General features: G+C 40.5%; 2 protein-coding genes across 2 annotated transcripts in view; one reads left to right on the top strand and one right to left on the bottom strand.

Annotated features, from left to right (window-relative positions):
- Positions 1 to 133: 133 nt before the first annotated feature.
- LOC307015126 (ran GTPase-activating protein 1-like) lies at positions 134 to 12,328 on the bottom strand. The gene is given in 15 exon segments (XM_079643532.1): positions 134 to 243; positions 246 to 281; positions 463 to 568; positions 783 to 899; positions 1,944 to 2,085; positions 3,131 to 3,215; positions 4,788 to 4,887; positions 5,922 to 6,035; positions 7,453 to 7,611; positions 7,729 to 7,863; positions 8,222 to 8,401; positions 8,504 to 8,563; positions 10,278 to 10,405; positions 10,878 to 10,992; positions 12,174 to 12,328. Coding segments are annotated over 14 exon segments (1,569 nt in total). The 5' UTR covers positions 10,990 to 10,992; positions 12,174 to 12,328; the 3' UTR covers positions 134 to 148.
- A 556-nt stretch (positions 12,329 to 12,884) lies between these two features.
- LOC307014759 (zinc finger CCCH domain-containing protein 7B-like) overlaps positions 12,885 to 20,180 on the top strand; it is a 31,016-nt gene continuing 23,720 nt past the window's right edge. The window contains exons 1-4 of the mRNA XM_079642876.1: positions 12,885 to 13,101; positions 13,905 to 13,972; positions 14,085 to 14,121; positions 16,796 to 16,993. Coding sequence (XP_079499002.1) covers positions 13,914 to 13,972; positions 14,085 to 14,121; positions 16,796 to 16,993 — 294 coding nt within the window. The 5' untranslated portion in view covers positions 12,885 to 13,101; positions 13,905 to 13,913. The remainder of the gene's footprint in view (positions 13,102 to 13,904; positions 13,973 to 14,084; positions 14,122 to 16,795; positions 16,994 to 20,180) is intronic.

The following is a 20,180-nucleotide window of genomic DNA, read 5'->3' as shown; positions in this document are numbered from 1 at the left end:
TGTGTGCTTGTATTTTGAGAACATGTAGATCAAATGTACGGACACACCAAGTAAATAAATACAAAGTAAATAAAAACCACTCGTTAGTATAGGGGAAAAAGACCCAAGTGGGAAAGCAGAGCCGGGAAACACAAAGGAATATTTCTCTCTATGCCTTGATACATGTTTCTGAATACATGCAGTCTAAGCACACCTTGAGAAGTCCGAGCAGCACCAACAGAGACGATACGAAGCTGTAGCCGTGAAGGACGGAGTGGCAAAAGCTTTCTTCAGAAGGGCATCTGTGAGGAGAAACAACACATCTTTATATTGCCAGTGTTTCGCACCAATGTCCTCTAAAAAAGACAATCACAGAAAAGCTGTGTGTGGTCAGCAAAGACTGTAATCACATTTGAATATCTTTAAACTCGTTACTTTAAAGGAACACCAATCAAATCAACTGAAGCAGACAACGTGTCTCACCGATGCTGTCCAACACGGCAATCTTAACGTCACTATTCTCCTCCTTATACACAGATGCGATCTTTAGGAAAGCTTCAGCTGTTTTGGAAGCATCGGATACATCCACCTGCACACACAGAAGAAAATAAACACTCACTGATGGCCACCGTGTTTTACAGAGTTGATAAAGCTCATCATATGTTTGTTTGAAACACGGGTCATTAGCAGTAATGTCTCGGAAAATATAACTCCACACAAAGACATTTCATTTAGCCTTCAGTCTCATTAACAGATCAGTGCATGGAAGCTGGGGTGGAGGTTTTTGTGGATTCTGTGTTTACCTGCTGCTCGATCAGCAGCGCTCTCTTGGCTCCTAGTTTGAGCAGTTTGTCTGGAGACGGGAAGCTGAGGAAGGAGGAGACGTCTGGAGGCCGGGGGGCTGAGGCAGGGGTGGACAACTGAGAGGGAGGGGAGAGAAAGTCAAATAAACAACAGCATCAAACGTCAGGGTGTATGCAGGAATCCTGAAGTCACATGTAATCCTTTTTAAGACCTTTTCCATACATTTTGAGACCTCATCGCCACTTTGAGTTTTAACCGGTTACCGTGGCGACACACTTTACCTCACATTTACTTGATACAGTATTGATTGTCCTTCCTCCTTATCTTCCAACCATTTGGAGGCAGACTTGAATTTCCCCATTACGATGTTTAACAACCGGCGTAAACAGGCCTTCGCGCGCTATCAAGCAGTGAGCGTGAGATGTTCTGTTCAGATGACGTCAAATCCAACGGGATGCCATAAATAAACTACACAGAATCACACTACACACCTACGCAATGATTACATTCAGGCACACTGTAGAATACAACCTCTTTGGACCACTTATATACTTATTGAAAACAAGCTACAAAATGTAATACCTTGGAAAATGCCGTTTAATACTTTTTAATAACCTTCATTTTCGCTAAATTGATTTATCAACTTTTAATACTTTTTAAGACCCCGCGGACCCCCTGATACACAAAACAACAGCTGGTGTGGCCTTACAATTGGATTTTCGATTCAGAAAAATGCTCCTACTTAATGGGAAAGTGAAAAAAAAGTACACGTACGAAATGATCATCCAATTTCAAATTCATTTGTCATCTGTTTTTCTGTTTTGGTCCAAAATCTTATCAAAACTATGGAAGCTGTTGGTGCAGACAGTCCTGTTATCGGATACAGCATATTTTGGACAGTCTATGATTCAAGCTGCTGCTGAGAAATATTGTTTCAGAGTTGTGTCATAGTTTAATTTGAATTTTGAGACTTGCAATAGCATCCCCTAGTGGCAGAAAACATGTGGATTTGTCTGTAAAATATAAAAATGTGTTATTTATTTACTTTGTAAATGTTCTACGGTTATTCAATGCAGCATCAAACTCGCTGATTGTCAGATGGAAATGTAATATTATTATACTTCTGTACAGGTGATATCTTTTTGATCAGTTGATCTTACCTTGATGCCATTGCTATCATCGTCCTCCTCTTCTTCCTCCTCTTCCTCCTCTATTTCCTCGTCATCCACATCCTCGTCATCTTCGTCTTCTTCCTCATCATCATCTTCTTCGTCATCATCCTCCGGCTCACCATCATCGTCACTGAGGCAAATAAAAAAACGCTCGTTATGGATGAAATGCATCTTTTTGAATGTTCTAAAATCATGCGCAAAGTCAAAATCAAATACCGTGTTACTGTAGAATAAATCTGTATCTACTGCACATGTGACCGGCTGCTCCATCGAAATCAGTCGCATTGACCCGAAGACACATTTTAAGTTGTATACGCTGTTGGAAAGAGGAGATTCCTAGCTTTCTAATGATATCAGGATTGTTGTTGTTCTCCAAATGTTAAGCGAAATATGTCACATTATATAATGACTGTCACCGAGTCATCGTTTTGAGAAAAAGGCCTTCAAAGTTTTCCTCTTCTCTGGAATCCATCGATCTGATTGGTTATTAGCAAATGATCAAAATACTACAGAGGGAAGATATTTTCGTTTGGATTACTGGTCTGGGGGAAGCTCGCGAGTGTGTGTGTGTATACGTGTGTGTGTGTGTATGTGTGTGTGTGTGTGTGTGTTTGTGTATTTTTGCATTGTGTGTGTTGCTTTTGTTTCCCGGGGAAAACCCTCACGAGAAACTACGGCTGTTGTTATGCCTGCTGTGACGTTACATTACTCCGTTCTCCGCTTGTAATTATGCCGTCACAAGCTTCAAAGTTGTTTTTATCATCTGAGTTTGCCGAAACAAGTTTAATATTCTGAAAGCCAAGACTTTGTTTATTTGAAATCAGATGAAGACAAACTGTAACGGACCCTGCCGTGTTATTTATGATTACTCTACGCTTACATTCATAATGTCAGCCGGAGGGAGGGGGAGCGGCGCTGCGGAACAGTAGAGTGCGAGTGAGAGCTGTCTTCTTCCAGTTACAAGCTTCAAACATGTATTTATCGTTTGATTTTAGAAATAAAAGCTTCATATTCTGAAAGCCAAGACTTTTTTTTATTTAAAATCAAACAAAACACCCGAAAAACTATTTTTTTACGCAAATCCACGTTTATTTGAAATGAGCCGTTGCGACTTCCGACTGATTTGGATAGAGCGGGTCACTTATGTTCTATGTGCGTTAGTACGATGTGATTACCTGAGCGATCCGAGGATATCTGCGATGTTCATGCCCTCCATGGCGTCTTTCAGAACTTTGCAGCCGTCCTCTCCGAGACAATTACCTGGAAACCAAGTCATTTTTGTCTTTACAAATTCATAAAACAGCCTTTTTCAAAAAGCTTAAAGAGCAACTTCCAGGTTAAAGACACCTGTGAATAAATGTGTAGGAAAATGATGAATACACTAGATTTTCAAAAAAATATACAGAAATATACACTACAGTGACATCTGGCGTCGTTTTTGTAAGAAATGTTCACTTCCGCATTAAAAAGCCTCAGGACGTGACCTCCCGTGTGTGACGTAACACGGGGGTCACAAGGGGGAGAGCGGCCGGTGTAACGTATTAATAAACATGGATCCCAATGCTAGTTTCCACAGAGAAGAAGTTGAACATGAATATTCGAATGCATATGACGGACCACAACCTTATAATTATGAGCCTGCTAGGCGTCCAAGAGACCAGGAGCAGCCAAGGATTAGAAGAAATAACGGCCATCGGAGAGAAATTGAGCTGTGGTGTGAGGAGAACCAGTGGAGAACTGGGCAGCTACCTTGGTGAGTGACCGGCGTTAGCTACAGAATGTTAGCTAACGTCACATCACAACATTGTGAAGTTAGCTATCATATATCAGGCTATAACTAAAGCAGCATTGATAATATAGTAACGTTACAGGCAGGCCTGTTGATACTGATCCATAACAGAAACTAATGCGCAAGTATCAGCCATATCTCCCGTTACCTAATGCAACTCCACACTACGGTGCTGTGTACCGGAGGGGAGACGCGAGATACGGCTGATACTTGACGATCTGGCGGAGAAAGGTTGCGGAGCCTCCGTTGATATGCCGTTGTAAATGGCTTGATGGAAAGCAGGTGTGTAGTCGGGGAGGGTGCACAGCTGATTGCAGCAGGTGAGTGGAGGTTGAGCCAGGAGCCAGGAGTGACAGCCACCACGCACACACAAACAACACAGACAGGGTGAAACAAACAAACACAAAGGAGACGGCTGGAGCAGTACAGCCACCACAGCGTTATCTAATGCAACTCCACACTACGTCTTACGGTGCCGTGTACCGGAGGGGAGAGAGAGAGAGCAGCGAAGGGGGGGGAGAGAGAGAGATGTAATACGGTTTCCTGATAAAGCTGTGGAGAGTATGTGCTGCAGGGAGGTGGATGCACAACGCACCCAGGAACGAACGCTAGCTCCGGTCCTTTTTACTGTGGACTACTGCACCATGATTACAAATGGTGAAATACAATGTAAAACTACTGAAAAATACCAGCTCCTTAAAACACAACCGCTCTACTCAACGCAACTACTAACTATACCCGCGGTCAGAGAGCGGAGATGTTTCCCCTTTGTGACGTAATATGACGCGTTTGACGTATGACCTTAAAAAAAAGCCGTTTTTAAGAGCAGAGCTCAAAATTGCTCCTTTCCCTCTGAATTCCTTATGTCTCGTAAAACAAATCAAATCCTGCATTCACTTTTTTAATTGTAATTTTCAAGCAAGTTTAAGCATAAATGTAGAAAAAAAAAAACCTGCTGATGCTCTTTAAAGGGTAAGGATCTGAGAAATAACTACAAAAGGTAGATTCGGGAAGAGCAGAGTTCGCTCTTAGCATGTTGTTACCGTTGAGGTCCAGTTTCTCCAGCTGATCCTTGTTCTTTACGGCGCGTGCCACAGCCAGAGCGGCTTCCTCGGTGATCTCACCAAACGACAGATTGAGTTCCTGTTGAGCGTAACAGATTAGTTACTCATAAGGTGAGATACAATTCAATCGAAAGGCTAAGAAAATAAAGGCTTTTCATAATATAATGTATCTAGTAGAAATGAAATTGAATAGATAATATTGGGAGGGATGAAACCCTCTTCAATGGTCTCACATGCAGAGCACACAGTGAAATGTGTTCTCTGCTTTTAACCCGTCCTAGCACCAGGAGGCTAGCACTAGGAGCAGTGGGCAGCTATTGTACAGCACCCGGGGAGCAATGGGAGTGAGGTGGGAAGGGGGGTGTCCGGTGCCTTGCTCAAGGGCACCACGGCAGGGCAGGAGGTGAACTGGGACCTCTCCAAGTAGCAGTCCACACTCCATATTCAGGTGGTCCCTTACATCCTCAGTAGTATGTTTCCATTGGCATTTAGATTGAGTAAATTACGTTACAACACAAATCTCCTCAGATTAGATCAGGTACAGTGTAGTATTCATTAGGGCTGGACGATATATCGTGTCGTGACGATAATCGCGATATACGTATGCGCGATATTCACATCGCAGGACGTGCAAAAGTTATATTATTATTAATCTTTATTTTTTTTAGGACGTGTGATATTAAGTAGGCAAATTAACTCAAACACGTCAAGTTAGAATTATTTTTGCTGCTTGCTACAAAATGAAAACTTGCGCGGCTTTCATGTCAGGGGTACTTGAGTGAGTGACAGCAAACCACCAATCACAATCAGATCTCCAAAGCAAGCAGACCCCGTGATTAAAGGTAAAAACACTGAATAAAGTCGTTTCATGTGTTTCTCCAGTTCGGCGCTGCTAACCGAGCTAGCTCAGCTTGTTGCTCTGACAACTTAAGATCCAGACGTCCGTGACTAAAATCCTTCATCCGGTTAAATATAGTTAGAAAAATACCAATTGTATAGCATTACAGTTCAAGAAAGGATGGTTTGCGGAAAAAATGCAATATATATCGCAGGAGGGAAAAATATCGCAATGTCAGCTTTTTCCAATATCGTGCAGCCCTAGCATTCATTTACCTTTAGTATTGGTAGTCCCTCTGATACAGTTTCTGCGATGGCGATGGCTCCTGCCGGCCGCACCAGGCAGTCTCCAAAGTTTATCACCTGGATGCTGCGGAGATGTTTCAGAGCCTGTGAAGGACACGGAGGTTATTCACTACAGCTTCAAACCCAGAAAAAATATGATTATTATTATTATTATTATTATTATTAGCAGAAGAACTGCTAATAATAATAATTGCTGAATCATTTTCAAAAATATAATAAAATATTTAAGAAATGTAATTCCTTGTTTATCACCTTTAAAGCTGTACTGATCATTATTTGACACAAACAATGCTTTTAAAGACGTATTTTACTGTTGAAACGGCAATTAAACTACTTACGACCTTTAAACGTGTTTTTACAATCTATGATTTAGAACTGTAGGTTATTGTTAGACACTTAAGGATCTTATCAATAAAAGTGAGTTCCTCAAAAAACAGATCCTGCAAAAGCAGCACTTTAAATCTTGTGTTTACCAGCGATGGGCTCATGAGTTGGAATGAAAGGAATAAAAGCATTAAATAACGACTTATTGGCTTAAGACATTTGAGGGGACTTCCCTTTCTCAGAAATGATACATTCGATGGCGTATTGATTAAGGGTTGATGATAAGAAGCGAGGTAAGCATCAGTTGAACTAAATACATTTTTCAAGAATCATTTTCAACCAGGTCAGAAACTGTCCCTCAGCTACCTTCAGTGATACCAGTGTGAGGTGTTAAATATGTTCTTTATTCTCGCGTCCAGGAGAGAAGCTTTAAAATGAGACTAAATGGAGTCTCTGAAAAGATTCAAATGGGATACTTTAATTAAAAAAGGCGCGGTTGTGTTACAGACAGAATATTGTTCCGTCAGACAAACAGCTGTGGTCCGGTTCTCCTGAGCAAGAAGAAGACAGCGGATCTCTCCTCCGGCGCTGCTATATATATCCTCTGCTGGCTCCTCCCCGCCAGCCGGCTCACCTCGTCTCCAATGTCCGTTATTGCATTTAAACAGAGGATAGGTTCTTTTCACATTCAATATATGCTTAACACGCCGTTTCTCCTCATATTCTCTTTCATCACTTTTCATTTAACACATTCTAAACGCTGTAATCAATACTCTAAACAATACTTCTCGGCTCGTTTGGTTTCCGGTCATTCCGGATGTTGTCACATGCTACTCTCGTCTGTAAACAATGTATTCAAATAAACTGTACCTTCATTTAATATTCAGCATGATAGTATCTCGACATCTATAGTTGTAGTGTTAAATCAGTAGGTTTCGGTTTGCACCACTCCATATCATTTCGCTACTAAATTCACCTCTTCAGGAAATCGTATATTAGCCACATGCTAAATGCTAACCGGAGATGAAGGATTTTCAGAATAAAAGCTTAAAAGCTTAACTGCTTGTGCACAAGAATTTCTGGTTTTTCAGTATAAAAGAGCATTAAAACTGACGGCATGTTTAAACTACATTTCCCCATTAAAACATTGATTTTAATTTCTAACAGTGGTCAGTACCTGTGCCATGGCGATGGCCCCCTTCTCAGTGAAGGTGTTGTCGTTGAGGTTGAGGATGCGCAGGTTGGGGTTGTTCTGCACGGCTCCAGCCATCGCCGTGACGCCCGGGTGATTGATACCGTTCTGCGGCACGTTGATCTCCTCCAGGCTGCCCATCAGCTGGGAACACAGAAGGTACATGCTAAGATTACTCCACCTTCTCGGAGATCTTTAGCAGTATGTCTACAATAACAGCACCTTGCAACAAGTATGGTGGATTAGAAGTAAGTTCTGTACCTTGAAGGCTTGAGCGAGAGCGGTGGCCCCTTCGTTCTCCAGGCGGTTCCTCCCTGCCACGAAGGCCTTCAGGCCGAGGGGGGTGCCCTCTGCACTGGAGGTCTTATAGCACTGGATCAACGCGGCAGCCAAGATCTGAGTCCATGAAAACAGGTGTGAACATTTCTGCTTTTCTTTTCCTTAAGGCTGCTATCAATACATCAGAAACCATCTCCCTCTCTGTCATGATACCCAATCCTTATTCAAATACCCAGCAGTAATGCAAGAGGCAAAACAGACTGAATGATATACAATTACACAGGAAAGAAAGGTGTATACCCTGACACAAAACTGTTCACTAGTGGAGTTATATCTAAAGGTTACTTTGGCAAATGCTCCACTACAACCACATCTATTTGTATTTGGTTTTATATGACAGTCGAACACATATATACTCCTGAGATGGCAAACTGTATAAGCAGACACAAACTGGTGTAGGTTACTGTTGACGTACCTTTCCCCCTCCGATGCCCATGCCACAGTTGTTGAGCCGCAGCTCCTGCAGGGTGTAGCAGGCGGTGCTCTTCAGCAGCCTCTCGATGCCCTTCACCCCGTCGGGACCGAAGGCGTTGTCACTGAGGTCTAAAACTGTCAGCCGGGCGTTCGCCAGCATCAGAGCGTCACCCAGAGAATTCTACATCACGAGGGGAGAGAGAGATAAGACAAATGGCAGGATAAATAGGGTAAGAAAACCTGCTTTAAAAAGAATAATGATATCAAAGGAGAAGACTATCACCAGGGCCGGTGGGATCTCAGAGCGCAGGCGACCTGTGAACATGTCACTCCAATAGCAGCGCTGAAAGAGAGACATAAAATATAAACAATGTGAGTAGGGCTGCACAATTATTCAGAATGTTATCCAAATCGCGATAAGGACTAGTTCAAATTCAAATAGCAGAAAGCACAACATTGGTTCAAGTTTAAAAATGTGTCAAAATACAAAATGTTGAAGTATTGTGCGACAGCAGAGACAGACCTACAGTTGCAAGAAAAAGTATGTGAACCCTTTGGAACTTCCTGGATTTCTGCATAAATTGCTCATAAAATGTGTTCTGATCTTCATCTAAGTCACAACGAGAGACAAACACAGTCTGCTTGAAAGCTAAAACCACACAAACAATTATATGTTTTTATTGAACACACCATGTAAACATTCACAGTGCAGGGTGGAAAAGGTAGGTGAACCCTTGGATTGAATAACTGGTTGACCCTCCTTTGGCAGCAATAACCTCAACCAAACGTTTCCTATAGTTGCATATCAGACCTGCACAACGGTCAGGAGGAACTTTGGACCATTCCTCTTTACAAAACTGTTTCAGTTCAGCAATATACTTGGGATGTCTGGTGTGAATCGCTCTCTTGAGGTCAGGCCACAGCATCTCAATTGGGTTGAGGTCAGGACTCTGACTGGGCCACTCCAGAAGGCCTATTTTCTTCTGTTGAAGCCATTCTGTTGTTGATTTACTTCTGTGCTTTGGGTCGTTGTCCTGTTGCATCACCCATCTTCTGTTGAGCTTCAGTTGGTGGACAGATGGCCTTAAGTTCTCCAGCAAAATGTCTTCATAAACTTGAGAATTCATTTTTCCGTCGATGATGGTAATCTGTCCAGGCCCTGAGGCAGCAAAGCAGCCCCAAACCATGACGCTCCCTCCACCATACTTCACAGTTGGGATGAGGTTTTGATGTTGGTGTGCTGTGCCTTTTTTTCTCCACACATAGCGTTGTGTGTTCCTTCCAAACAACTCAACTTCGGTTTCATCTGTCCACAGAATATTTTGCCAGTAGTGCTGTGGAACATCCAGGTGCTCTTTTGCAAACTTCAAACGTGCAGATCAGAACACATTTTATGAGCAACTTATGCAGAAATCCAGGTAATTCCAAAGGGTTCACATACTTGTTCTTGCAACTGTACTAGAAAACATATTTCAATGGTTCAGATCCTCTTTAAAAATACAAAGCACCACGATCATTTCATATATTTCATAATGATAATGAGAATAATGATGCGAATGATCAATCCTTTCAATATAGTGTATCAAATCAATTGCAATATCCGTCTAAATAAATGCAATCCGCTGTTTTTTCCAAATCATGCAGCCAGCCTTAAGGTGTGAGAGACTATCTGAAATATACTTTGTGATTTAAAACTGGGCATACTTATGTCTAATATGTTATTCATCAGTATTATGTTAAATAAAGCTGAAACAATAAATGATGAGTTGCTCAAGAAATATATATATATTTGCCGATATTTTAGTAATTCATTGATTGTTTGAACAGATTTCTCTTATGTTAATCTAAATATCTTTAGGTATTTGAGTGTTGGTTGGACAAAACAAATAGGCAATTTGTTGACATGATCTTGGCTTGAGTCAATTATGAAGGGCATAATTCACTATTTTCTGATATTTTATAGACCAGTTCATATTTATCATTTAAAAATACCACTCAGTTCCTGGTTACAGAGTCAGAAAGTGTGATGATTGAAATCGAGAAGAAACACTCCAGACCTTGAACTTGCTCTTTGTCTCGAGGGCCTTGGCGATGGCCTGAGCTGCCGCTACACCGATAGTGTTTCCCTCCAACCTCAGAGCCTGTAGGTCCTCAAAGTCCTGGATCTCCTTGACGATCTCCTCCACTGTCAGGGCAACAAGGTAAAGGGTTAGGGGGTATCTATTTCTGGTAATTAGAATAGCGATCATCAAACTAATTACAAGGAATTGGCTAAAAGATAATAACTTAGTAAACTCACAATGGAATAACTTAGTAAATGAAATCTATGTAAAAAAAACTACTATGAGAATTAGAAACCAAATCCGTATCTCTGAGGAAAGGTGGGAAACATTTCAAGTATAGCTGAGTATTAACAAAGTATCCGTTATTTTATTTTTAATTATTATTACTATTATTTATTTTCGTATTTGTGATCTTTTATGTACTTAATCTATGTACTGTACCTAGTTTATTTTGGTTATGTATGCTTTGTGAATATTTTTCTTAAAAAGCAAAGAAAAAAAGGGTTAGGGGTTTGGGAAAAAGAGGTTGGAGTGTTCTAATAAAAAATAGTTAAAAACGAAGATTGTAGTGCGTCATTCGAGTCTGTCTCTCACCTGATTGGGCATCGTCCAGCTTTCTTCCCTGGCCTTTGTAGCTCAGCTCTCCATCTTCTACTCCAGTTTTAGCCAGAGATTCGGCCAACTGCGCAACAATGTCTGTCGCCATCGCCTGTGGACAAACAGATTATTTAGTTTTTATTATAATCCTGACATACAGTGACAGAAAGTGTTTCAACAGGTAGCACCGTAAACACTTATTACAAGTATCTAAGTCAATAAAAACCCAAACAGAAAGTTATGTGTGGATAATCTTGCTTCAAACCACCTTGTTTCTTTCTGAAGCTTAGTTCAATAAGAACTGAAAGCGAGGTTTTCGGTGTAATATATACATTTAAAAGTTTACAGCAGTTGACATTTTATTCATAGATTTTGTTATATTTAATCTGTATGCTGAATAGTAAACAAGCTTTTAAGATTTTCTGTATACAATTAAAAATACCTTTGCTATACTACATTTTTGCACAAATGTTTAAGTTTTAGTAGATTTCATGTATTTGACAGCTGTATTTTATAGCTTCTTCGCAGATTAAGAGCAATATATAAATATATGTAAACTATTCAACCAATAAACTATGATACACTTATTTCATTATTATAGCTTATGTTATCAAGCAGTATATAAAGTAACTGAAATAAACCACACATTTAGCAGCTGCAACGCTGAAGTGATAAACACATTACTTATTATAATTCAATAACATGGATCTGAAATGAGCCATTCTGCATAATGAGTACTTAGTGTACTTTATAGTCTACTATATTCTGATGCTAATACTTTTGGACTTTTACTCCAGTAAGATTTTGAATTCAGGACTTGTACTAGCAACACTGTAGTATTGTTACATTAATACTATTACTAAAGTAACAGACCTGAGCACTTCTTCCACCTCTGTCAAATCACTGTTGTTTTGGGGTAGGTGTTTCCCTGCCTTCGGTTAGCATTAGCCGAGTGCTGCTGTTGTTGTGCTATCACACCTAGACGGTTTAATGCCAGTGGAGCATGTGTTGCTGCTGTTGACAACTGTCAGTTCAGGGACATATCGTGCTTTTCAGACACTTAACAAACTCATTCAAGTGGCAACATTAGCAGAAAAGGGAACATGTAGTCAGCTAGCTAGCACTAGTTCGTGGGACAGAGCGTGGCTTTGCTCGGCCTCTCGAGTCGGACATATGGCAACCGTTGGCAACTAAAAAGATGATATTCTTACCCAAACAGTCCCTGGTTGATTTAAATGAATACATGAACGATATTGCATTCATAGTACTAATACAAAATGTCATAGATATTACCAAAACACTGCTGTGCTGATTGAATTGGAATCCAGTCCAGAAACACGCTCCCGCTCACTCCTAGCGTTCAAAACTGATTCCAGCGCACGACACTAGAGTGGTTGACGGCAAAAGAGCTGGGAGGCAAGGGACTTGTAGTCCAACAGAGACTACAAGTGTGTTTGAAGCGTTTACCTTCATTCCAGTATATCAGTTGGTCCAAAATTCCAAAACGTAACTAACCATGATTTATAGTATCATCATTACAGGCCAATATTACCAGGCAAAAGCAAAGTCATGACTCTCCTTTTTGTTGATCAATATTGTAATCTTTACATTCTACATATAAATGTTTTCCATTCCTTTGGCCTTTCTTCTTTTTGTTGAATAACTCTCTTACATTGATTTTTAATTAAATTAATTAGGTTATTTATGTAAATGTTTAACGTTTCGCAGTTTTGCTGTTGACGTTGTGTTCTTTGCCTTAATGCAAAATCTGTCAGGCACCACTTGGGTATTTTAACTGTTATTGAGGAATGCATTGTATTATTGTACCCATACACAATGTTAAGTCAAAGAGAGAACAAGAATAAATTGTGTTTGGATTTATTGCAGGAAATAAGGGTATAAGGGGGACAGGTTTATGGTGTGTGAGCAGGAAGTGGTGCCTGTCAGACTTTATTCAGGGATATAAGCTCATACTCATTTAAAGGGCCAGTGTAAGGTTTGTAGTTGGCTGATAACATTGGTGTTGCTGGAAAGCGAAACTTATCAAGTCATACACGGAGGCTCTGAGTCTGCGGGTGTCTTCCTCCTCGGCTGGGTGTTTGTCAGCGTCAGCTCGGCTAATATATCCTCAAGAAGTGTCTCCGTCTTTCCGCCTATTTGGAGATTAAATGGCACGCTTTTAAACTTAACTTCAGTCCAATGCACTTCCTCGCTTCACCAGGTAGGTGTGTCGGAAGTCACTCACGCCACGATAGACAGGGACACATGCGGGAGTCAGGGGGCTTGCATGCTAGATGTTTGTGCATTTTTTAAAACATTGGTGTAATGTGAGGACATTTACTCAAGTACTGCGCTTGAATGTACTTTTTGAGTGCCTTGTGCTTGACTTGAGTATTTCAGTTTTTTGTTATTGTGTACTTCTACTTCTACTATTCAGAGGTCAATATTGTACTTTTACTCCACTACATGTATTTAATACCGTTAGTTACTTTCCAGATATGCGTTAATAATGTGAAATATAGAGAACACTTAATATGACTTGTTACACCTGGATTACATTCAAATACCCTGCAGCATTCAAAGTAATTTAACTAGATTCCCAGCTTTGATAAACACATTACTGCATCAATAATTATAATCAAAACATATGATATATATCATTCTGAAATGGACTAATCTACATAATGAGTACTTTTACTTTTGGTGCATTACGTTTATTTTGGTGCCAACACTTTTGTACTTTTACTTGAGTTACATTTTAATGACAGAACTTTTACTTGTAACAGAGTATTCCTACACTCTGTTACTTCTACTTTTACTTAAGTACAAGATCAGAGTACTTTTCCCACCTCTGTATTTAAATACCGAATGAACATGAAGACAGGCTCGATGGTTGTCTTTGCATAATTTGACATGTAGGTGTTTTGTTTTTGCTCTTCGAGGAAATTAAAGGCTTATTTTGATGGGCCTTATCACAGTCAGGCTTTGTTACAATCTACTTTTGTTTGTTTGTCTTCTCTCCAGGGAACAAGCATGGACCCTGCCAGACAGAAACGCCAGGAGGAGATAACCAAAGCCCTGACTTTCATACAGTAAGATGTTTTCAGTTCCGGAAAGTGAAACCTACCATTCCCCTGAATGACTCATGCCTTTGCTCATAACCCAGCCAGTACGTTTCTAAACTAATATTTGCTTGTTTTCTAGGTCTTCACTAGCGTATCCAGAGCCGGATGGATACCAGGTACCAGTTGTTACTACGAACACAATGTTATGTATTTTCCTTTTGTCACTTCCCTTTTGCAATGTGGGATTTATGCTTGTTATGACAGTCACTTGGCCATAACTCAAAACCCCAAGCCCCGTTAGCTTTCTGTTTCGTTTCTCCCTTGAATTCTTCTGTCTATCTTTTCCTCCCACCTGTCTGTCTATTCTTGGCTGCATGCAAATTAAGGATCTATTCTCACATACTTTGCCCACTCGTCAGATCATTTTCAAGTTTATCTCAATACTTACTTTGAAAGTGTTACAACCAACAACTACTGAATAGTTAGGCTTACATTTTGCATGTCTCCAGAGGATGAATCCTACATTATTTCCTCTAGCACCACTCTAACGGTCTTGTTTTTAAGTGATTTGATGGATTGCCATCACATTTTGTAAATGGCTAGGGAGTATGAATCGAATTTACTTTGAGGATCCACTGACCTTGCCTGACCTGGTGAATGACTAAATACTTGCTCAATTAATCACCTTCCTGTTATCCTGAGCTGTTGTTTGTGTGTGGTAATGAGTATATTTAAAGAGCCTGTGACACGAACCCAACAACTGTTGTGCAATGAAATAGTGGGCTACTAGTAATCTCGAACCGTCAGTTTAAAAAAGAAAAAGCGATACCGTTCCGATAAATATCAATAATTTCTAACATCGCGGGAAAATTCCTTCGACTCATTTTGAGGTTTTGGGGGAAGCCGGAAGTGACGTCAATGCGGGAACGCTTCACTGTGCGGCGAGAGAGCCAAACACGGACAAAGTGTGTTGTCATGCGTAGAAATGGTGAATTACTGAGTTTAGGCACGTTAATAACGTTTTAATTAAGTTGACTACAGTATATTCATATTTGTCAGTGCTTTCATGTCAATTCGGCGAACATAAACATAAATGATCGTGGTGAAGATGATGATTAAATTAGGATTAAAAATCGGTAGTGAGAGCTGCTGAATTTCCTCCCGTCGGATGTGATATAAAAACAAATCGATTATTTTTGTAAACTCAAGTGGATGAAACTACATTTATTAGTGCTTTCATGTCAATTCGGCGAACATATGATATATTAAATGATCGTGAGGATGATGATTTAAAAATCTTTTGTTTGAGCCGGTCTGCATTTCCTGATGAGAAAACAAACCTTAGCTTTTTGTAGTTGCAGTCAGTGGTGTAGTGGGCGTTGGACGCGGGGGTACGCCGTACCCCACTTATTTGAAGCATGATTTCTTTTTTTAATAGTCTAATACATCTAAAGTCATTGCCAGTGTTATCAGTTGCAAGTGTGTGTTTGTTGTAATAATGACGAAAACATAATAGGAAGATTTCACAGTAATTATAATAAAAACGTAGCTCAAGCATTTATGCAACTTGATTTGAAGCGTGTATGTGTGAGTGGCAGAACTGTGTGTGTAGGGTGACCAGGTGTCCCGCACTGTGCGGGACTGCACACACAGCATTTTTATAATTTGTCCCGCGTCCCACACATTGAGACTATGTCCCGCATTTGAGTGATAGTCGCGCAGAAAGCCCGGATCGGTTCGCTGACAGCCGGCACCGCCCTTTATTATTATATTGTCTAAACGGCATCATGTAAATTGCGCTGACAGGCGACACAGAGGTTCCCAAGCCCCCCCCCCCCCCCCGCTGATTTTTAGTCCCAGTCCACCACTGGCTACATGACCGTATGATCGCCCATATTGACGCACCTAATTCCTAAACTTCTAACAGATACAAAATAAACCGATCCTTCAGCCTCATATGAGCTCTCAGACACGTTCAAAATTAAACTGTCATCGCTGTCTGAGCTTACTGCTGTGTGCGCCATCGTGCGTTTACATGCAGATGTTGGGATCCTGAACGGTGAAGCTGGAGCGCTGTGCCCGCATTGACGTCACCCATAATTTGGCGGGATTTGAAGAATCCCCGAGAAGATCCAGGAAATGGTCAACATTGAAGGGCAGATTAATGGTTATCAAAGTACAAATATCCAAAATCAGTTCAGTAACGGTTTTCAAGGGGACAATATTTACTCAAATTGATGGGTTTGGATGATGGGGGAAAATCGTGTCACAGGCTCTTTAAGCATTAGGGCAGCAAGATTAGTAAACAAAAATTACCTCACTCCGAGTTTTTTAAATCATATTTTGCAATTATTGCAAATTTGAGTCACGATAAAGGAAGGATTCATAATTTTCATTGTGTTGTGATGTCTCTCTTGTCTTTTAAGAAGTCTGTAGGCTATGATTTGTAGTTTAGGATTCCTTCACAATACTTAATTCAAAATGTTTTGAAGCACTTGCTCTATATATATTATACACAAATATTCTGCATTCACAATTACATTTCTTAACCAGCCCATATTCCAATTTTGATAATGTTTAGATTGATTGTGCAGCCCTGGGAAGCATGCAAAAATAGTGTCCGTTATTGTATTATAGAAGTCATTGTGATAACTAGATGTAGACTGTACCAATTCCTAGACTATAAAATCATTAATTAAACCATTTTGTTTGTAACTGCTGCACATGGCATATATAAACAAAATAAAGAACATGGTGTTAAAAGTGTTGTGACTACTCTACTTCATGATATGACCCAATGTTTTTAAGACACGCCACCAGCATGATATCCCCTTCTTTCCTTTCCTCTAGGACTTCCTCACCAAGTTGGTGTGCAATCTGTTGGATGAGGGCAACGCCTTCTTCAGGGACGAGGACTGGGACCAGGCGGTGAGACAGTTCAGTGAAGCCTTGAACGTCTCGAGCTACGCTGAAGCCGAGGAGATCCAGATCCCCGAGGTTTTGCTGGAGAGTCTTTATGTGAACCGGGCTGCTGCCCACCACAGCAAGGTGAGAAAAGCTGGTCCATGAGTTTCAGTTGTGTAGAAACTTGTGAAGATGAAGTGTGTTTTGTGTGTTGTTGTGAAATGTGTGTCACACGGGTGTGTCACTTTGCTGAAGGATATTTGTGACTAGCTATTCAGGCCCGAGTCTAAAGACTTTCCAAGGGGTAGAAATGCTGCTGCTGGAGTGCTGACTGGAAGTATTGCTGATATTATGTCTACCATCCTCTTAAAGTATAAAGGTGTTTTAACGCTTATTCAAAATAGCAGAGAAACATGCATTATTGTACTCAGGAGGGGACATCGACAGAGGATTACTCAAAAAGTACACAGTAAAAGTACTTCATAGTACTTGTGGGACTAGTACTCGCATTTGTAAAAACCTGTTTAGTTTGTTTGTGGAGTTATGGCAAGAAATTAGCTCCAGAGAAATGCGTCTCCACACCCAAGTCTGATCTGTTTCCTAGTCAGTTGGGGAGACAGATGAAAATGCATCAACCCACAGTAATGACAGGTTTAATCCGTATCAGAAGTCCTTTATTTACAGCAAAGAGGACAGTGTTGATAAAAGGCAAAATAAGAAAAGTAGACTAACATTTTAAATAAAGAAGCAAGCATGTGCTAAAAAATATTTTAAAAGTAGACATCCAGGGTAAAACAAAGAGTAGCATTTTTTTTTTTTTAATGAACATATAAAGGTGTTGAAGTAGCAGTCAGTAGTAACCATTAGTATACTCTAAAGAAAATATGTATAATGTGTTTTATAGATAACATTTAAAAAAAGGGATTTTTAAACCTGTTTCAACTTTTATTTAACAGTTTAATAATTTAAGTGTAGCGGTTAATCCAAGACAGAAATATATATTCCTCTTTATGAATTATGGGAAAGTCCAGCTGTGTCTCAGGAGGTCGATCAGTCATCCAATGCCGCAGTCTACATATCAAAGTGTCCTTGGGCAACATATCTAAGCCCAAGGCCAGCAGTGTGTGTCTGAGAGTCTTTGTGTAATCAGGTGTATAGCATCCTCTGTCTCTGAATGAATGTGGGTGAATGTTGACTTGTAAAGTTTGAATAAGTGCTATAAGAATGCCGTCCATTTACCATTTACTTAGAATACAATCCAGGGCCCATGTCCACATGCATGTAGCGCCTTTTTCTATCAGAAAGGTGATGGCAGGGTGCTGATATGACAACGATATGTCGTTTCACCGCTGTTGCAAGACTGACTAGCATGGATTTTGTCATCCGTTTATCCTACTATATATTTTTTCACAATAGTTTTTTCACTATATACCAACGAGAAGATTCTTGTTATCACACTTTATGAATGAGTTTGTTGACACCCATAAAATGACGGAGGAGGACAATAAAAGTCACACACTCACCGGCACCCAGCTGGTCTGCTCCAACAAACGGGCTTTAAGGTCTTTGTTATGATAGTTTCCGCCTGACAGACATGGCAAAAAACAAGCTTTTCATTCCATTTCTAGAGTGAAGTCAACAGCGCTTTTCTAGGAAGTTGAAATGTTTTCATAATATTTTATTTGAGTGGCCGCACAAATACAGCTGAACACTCGGAAAGAAGACGCTGGGCCTTTTCTGGAGGCGGTACATCCGACGGCATGTGCTCAGTTCTCATCTGATTCAATTGAAAAAAAAAAACATTTTCAATGTACACTTTCAATTCAGACCTGGAATTGGGAATGACAATCGCAAAATCTCTGATATATTTTAACTGCCTTTTTTAGGGCTGTTCAGGCAAAGCACAATTAAGTTATCTGTAAATGTACACTTCAGATATTGTACAAAACAATACTAGACTATAAACTCAGTAAAAGAATTCCCCCAAAGGAAGCATTTCTGTCCTTGAGTATTTGTGTTGGGTAATCTATGGTAGGAATAACCCATACAGTGGTGGGGCTTAAGTCAGCATTGACTTAAGACGGGTGAGGCTTAGATCATTTCCCTGTCTCGTGCAAAATGACATCGAGAGCAACAGGTGTGAGTTAAACCCACTTTTTTCCTTCGTCAATAAATCACGACCCAAAGATATAATGCCAAAAAAAGTGCAGTAATATATGCTTCTCAGTAAATGTGGTCCATGGGAATAAACCCACATCCTCAACATTGTTTGTGCCATGCAAGGCAGATTATATCCCTTCACAGAACTACAGTGTGCTTTTTAAACAAGTTTAAACTGATGATGGTCATCAATCTAAATTGAACTGTATGAAATAAAAAGGCACATTTGTCTTGTAGTAAATAAAAAAGGGCGACCCTGCAATTTCCCCACAGGTGAAAAAGGTGACACTTTGTTCTGAAAGCTGAACCTGCTGCTCCTCACAGAGAGAAGAGGGGAGAGGCTGTGTGAATTACTTTACATTGTGGATAGCCCCCATTGTTCTGTGTGTCAAAATGAAAGACAGCCCACGCACCTATCAATCATCAAACCGTGGGGTCTTATTTCATTACGTATTGATTTCTATCAACACGTAATGTTGTATCCATGGATGTGTAAAGAGTAGTTCTACGGCAAAATTCTTCTCCATCGGGACTTCCTGTAACAACACCTTGCCCAAGGACACAACGGCCTGACGCAGTGGTGGCGGAGAAGGGTTTCAAACTGTGGTTCCCCAACGCCCCCTGACCTGATGATCGAACGCACAGCCCATTGCGCCACCCCACCCAGGGTATTGTTGAAATATCTCCTGAACTTCCCCACTCAATCTATCAAGACCCGAGCAGTTGTGTAGAAGTCCAAGGTAAGGCACGGGCCTGCGTATATCGCTCAAGGTAAACCCTGGCCATGTGACCTGTGACCCTAGGAGATAAAGGACAGAGGCTCTACGTGGCAGATCTGAGTGATCTCAATCAGTAATGCGTGACGCAGACCCAACGTTTCGTTGCTCTGATTGGCTGTAGGTCTATTCAATTGCATTCGGAGGCATTTTGATCCGACCACGGCCGCGCTGATATTATAACACCAGAGAATTTCCACACCTTTAGCATTTTGCTTATTATTTATTTTAACATAATTTTTCATGGTGGGGCTAAGTCATTTCTTGGTATGGCTGTAGCCTACCCCAGCCATACCCTGGAGCCGCCACTGCTCTCACCTAAACCACAAAGCTTCTCTTTAAAACCAACAAATATTGATCTGATTCTGAGACTTTTAACCCTGTTCTTTTACTTT

This window comes from Notothenia rossii, assembly GCF_949606895.1.
Source record: "Notothenia rossii genome assembly, chromosome: 8".
NCBI classification, from domain to species: Eukaryota; Metazoa; Chordata; class Actinopteri; order Perciformes; family Nototheniidae; genus Notothenia; species Notothenia rossii.
Note: the sequence above shows the minus strand (reverse complement) of the source record. Positions and strands in the feature narration are given on the sequence as shown.